The sequence below is a fragment of the Orbicella franksi genome, chromosome 14 (assembly GCF_964199315.1).
Source record: "Orbicella franksi chromosome 14, jaOrbFran1.1, whole genome shotgun sequence".
Taxonomy (NCBI): Eukaryota; Metazoa; Cnidaria; class Anthozoa; order Scleractinia; family Merulinidae; genus Orbicella; species Orbicella franksi.
In genome coordinates, this window is record NC_138158.1 from 22303796 (window position 1) to 22308580 (window position 4785).

The following is a 4785-nucleotide window of genomic DNA, read 5'->3' on the forward strand; positions in this document are numbered from 1 at the left end:
GATTCCGATCATACAGAACTAACTAACCGAGTTAGTAACGATACAGACCATTTGATAGGTGATAAAAGGAAACTTAACCGAAACAAATAAGAATAGAAAACCTAAGAACTAACCCTAAAAAACAAGGAATAGATCACTCACTTTGGTTTGCACACGCACTGAACTTGACTTGATAGAATAGATGATCGAGTAACAGTGTAGAGAGAAACTATGGCCCAATGCCGAGTAGAAGTTGACGCAGTGAAATCTGCACTTGAACTGACCTAACCGAGGAAAACCTCGTGGATATATCTAACCACAGAACACGTACGCAAAACCTAGCGGTTAGGACTATTTCCCTAAACGGACATAGCAGCTGAGAGCTGGTCAACCACAGTAGATTAAAAAAGTAAGTAAGGCCTTGTTTGAAAGTGACAATTACTTGATAACATCTACGGTAAAGTAAGTTCCTGCGACAAAAAACGAATTAACATCGCGTTTCAAAACCAACAATGGCCACAGCAAAGGAAATAGCAATGTGTAATGATTTAAATTGCACCCGAGCCTGAATACAGGTCTGTTACATTTGTACAGTGTAACGTTCGGAATTTCGCCGTCACGAGTAATCTACTAGACAACCCGTAACTGAAATATTTTATTTATTAATTTTATTATATTTTGGGGGGTGGTCCGTAGAGGGGGTCCGTTGGGGGAGTCCGTGGACCGGTCCATAGGTAGTCTGCGGACCGGGGGTCAGTGTTTTCGGGTTACCCGGTATAAATGGTTCGTTTGCAGCGGAAGTTGCCTGGTTGTTGTGCTGGTTGGTCTGGAGGAAAGTCGCCATGGACTAACAGATCCCTCAAGTTTTTGGCCCGTCTGTAGGCCTTCAATGGTGTTGTGAAAAAATGACTCTGGTGGAATCGTCATCTGCCAAGATGTTGTAGTTGCGGCTTAATATCTTACAGACAGGCGTATTCTTGGGATGACAGGGAGTAACCATTGGCACTCTGTTAGTTCCGGTCTGGTTTGCGTTCCTCCCAGCTAATAGAAGAGCTCTTTGTGTAGAGGCTGCCTTGCGTCTTCCCTCCTGTACAAGTTGGACGAGATAACCACGCACAATGAATACTCCATGGTGGTCGCTACTTCTTCGAGATCGTCATCCTCGATACAAATTTTTCGCAGTCGTAAATATTGGCTTGCTAGTATTGGCGCTTTACACTTGAAAAGATTGGACGACTTGTAAGTTTAGGTAGGAAGGACTATCTGTTTCTTTGTATTGTATCGATTTTACGACACGGTCATCACGAGATATTAAGTACATATCCAAGAACGGGAATTTAGCAGAGGAGATTGACCATGTGTACTCAAGTTTGGGATGGTAGTTTGAAGCGAAGGTCAGGAACTGACTGAGGTCATTTTCCGTGCATGAAACCGCTCAAACCACACCGTCCATGTACCTTTTGTAAAGCTCTGGTTTTATTCCGGTATAATCAATTCCATCACCAGGAGGACAAATTAAGATCACAGGGCACGTGCACTTCAAATAATGTCATTCCTTAAATACAGGATTTCCGTCTGTATAAAGGTTAGGCTTATTTCAAATCTTACTTGAAATACACTCTTTTTCTAATAATAGTATTGTTGTTTCCGGACGAGGCTGAATATTTTTATTTTTTGCCAATTTTAGGTTTAAAATATTCTTGTGAATATTCTTAGACTGTGTCAAATCAAGAGATTATCAAGGTAAGAGAGTGAATCCCCATATAGGTTCTCCAACTAAAGTAATCCTTCTTAAACAAAGGAAATCATGACTGTGACAGTGTTTGGATATCTGATCTTAATTAGAGTAGATTTCAACGATTTTATTTCTTCATTTCTTCTCCGTAGTTTTAGTTTCGATTGATAAGATATATCAAACACTCGAGACAGTGTTTGACCACATTTCCAAACACCTCGAAGTTCATGAAAAATACTCCGCTACGCGTCGTATTTTCAACTCTCTTCTCGGCGTTTGGAAATGTGGTCAAACACGGTCTTTCGTGTTTGATATATTACGAGAAAATTTTACACTTTAGAGCTCTCTAAAAGTGGTCGCGGACGCTTACAAGAGGGGGTCGCTTACGAGAGGTTCCAAATATAGTGAGTTGACTTGAAAACTTTTGGTATTTTGGAAAACTGGTCGCTGAAGAGAGGTGGTCGTAACCGGAGGTTCGAATGTAATTCCTTGTTTTATTTATTTTGTAATTCTTTGTTAAAAGTTCCAAATTTCCACGTCCCGCAGAACAGGACTGATATGTATTATATAGTGGACCAGATAAATTTAATTTTTTGTCAACCGCGAGAATGCTCCCTATACTTTTCATGATTTTGCCATGATCCACACCAATGGAAATTAACTATTATATTTCCAGTTAATTATTATACTATAATAAATAAATAAATAAATAAATTACTTAAATGGCCACTCCCCATTGGGGCTTTTCAGGACCAATATAAACAAACAATGATAGATAAATAATCAAATAAACATATATAACTAGGTTAAGAATCCCAACTGACGGGAGGCAGACAAGTTGGCTATTTACAAGCGTAGCCGAGAAGTTGAACTCTGGGCTACCGAGAACAACATCAGCTAGCGGTCAGAATGGGACTTGAACCCGGGACCTACGGATTTCAAATCCGGCACTGTAACCACTCGACCACGCTGCCTCCCCCTATAAAACTTAACAAATGGTCGTCAGTTTTTTTTTATGCGTCTGTCCTAGCTGTTTTTGCCCATAAATTTCATCTGAACATTGTCAAAGTAGCTGTGGATCCACGAGGCGATAGCCGAGTGGATCCGCAGACTGCTTTGACAATGTTCTGACGAAATTTATTGTCAGTAACAGGACAGACGCATTAAAAACTGACATCAATTTAACCGTAATGGGTAAAAAATTAACCGTTAGCCGTAAAAGGGCCAAAAATTTGACCGTTACCCGTAAAAGCCACTACCCCATTGAGACCCTCAAATATGTATATCGATGTATATCGATAGGGGTTTCTTCAGGAGGAAGTGGAGGAGTCGGGACAACAACATCAAGGGCGGGAATTAACCTCGTTCCCAAACTGAGGCCGGTAGGTAATTCTAAGTCATTAAGAACGTATTTAGAAACGAGACACAATGTATTGTTCTGTCCTACAATTAGCTACGTGGCTGAAAGGTTTAACCTATGTTATGTCTGCCTACAAAATTATACCAACATTAGACGACAAAGAAGGGCTCGGCACAGGAAGCATCTGTTTCTTAATTTATGCACAACCAAAAATTGACCTCTCCTATTGGCTGATTAAAGATTGGTTGTTGTCACCACTTTAGCTATTTAGGAAAGGAGCTGCACTTGAAATAATTAAAGTACTGATGTAGCAAACTATTTTCGATCAGTGCCTAAAATATATGTAGAATTCGCAATATTTGAGGCCCAAAACGGTGGTTGTTCTCTTCCGAGGATCAAAAGCCTTACCCAGTATCTTTCTATGAAAGATTTATGCCAGCATTTTTCAATCGGCTTGCATAATTCAACTTCAAAGAGGGACAGACATTGTTTAAGAAGCGTGTTTAGGTAGTCTTGTTCTATCCTGGTAGGCGCTACAGATAACGACGCTACAGTTCCAATGCACAGGTTTTATCATTGTGCTCATAAGCGCGCGCGAGTGATAGCGGAGAAAAATAAACTTATAACCTGTGACGAGTCCAAGAGGATTAAACTCTTAAAGATAATAATTAAGAAGCTCACAACAGTGAAATGCTAGCCAAAAACACGGTACAAAACGGAGAAACTTAACTGCCAGCCGCTAGCCTGCGTAGTAAGCGGTCCCGTTCGAAGAGCTATTCCGCATCCTGGCCGTGCGTTAATTGGAGCGAGAGCAAAAAAATGAATACCAAACTATGCATAATAATCATCGGCAAAATACATGGTTAACAGAGGGCAATGGTTATGAAACCTGACAAAGTTCTTTGTTGTATGTTTTTGTTCTCTCTTTTGGCCTTGACCGTGCACAAAACACAATAGTTGTTTACTCCGTATTGAGGAACTAACCAATAAAAACGTGTTGGTTACGTAATTCATGCATAGTGTATGAGCGCAAGACAAACGATTGTGCACGGTCGTGGACCTTCCAACATAAACCTTTGCATCTTTGTTTGCTCCTTTGATGTTAGCCTGCGAACAGGCTCACTTGTCTGGGTGGGGTGGTGCGGAGCCGCGACCGCGAGCCGTTCTTCTCGCCGGCTTTGCCGGCTCGCGGTTTTGGCTCCGCACCACCTTACCCAAACAACTGAGCCTGCACGCAGGCCACTTTGATGTTCGTCGGGCTTCATAACCATTCTATAACTATGATAAAATACAAATGAATAGATTACGTAATCCCCAGAGGTCACGCAAAAATGTGAAATAAAAGCAAAGAAAATTCTAGTCGCTACACTGGTCGCAATATTTGAGGCCTAAAAGGGCGGTTGTTTTCTTCAAAGGATCAAAAGCCTTACCTTTTCTTCCTATTAAAGATTTATGCCAGCATTTTTCAATCGGCTTGAATAATTCAACTTGAAAGAAGGACAAGCATTGTTACAATTCAAGAAGCGTGTTTATTCATCTCATTCTGTCCTCACGCAAAATCTATTCGCGATTCGAGAAATGAAGCGTGCTCTGTTTCTTTACACTGGAAGCGACAGAACGAAAGCTGAACAACTAAAAGACCATCTACAAGGAAACCTTTGCAAGATGGCTGACTTTAGAAATATCGTAGACGTTTTAGTGGACGAACAGA

The 4785-nt window shown here is 40.9% G+C and overlaps 1 protein-coding gene across 1 annotated transcript in view; it reads left to right on the forward strand.

The window, feature by feature from the left end:
• Positions 1 to 4426: 4426 nt before the first annotated feature.
• Positions 4427 to 4785, forward strand: part of LOC145468536 (uncharacterized) — a 1358-nt gene continuing 999 nt past the window's right edge. Inside the window, exon 1 of the mRNA XM_081452272.1 lies at positions 4427 to 4785. This exon is cut by the window's right edge and continues 999 nt beyond it. Coding sequence (XP_081308398.1) covers positions 4653 to 4785 — 133 coding nt within the window. The 5' untranslated portion in view covers positions 4427 to 4652.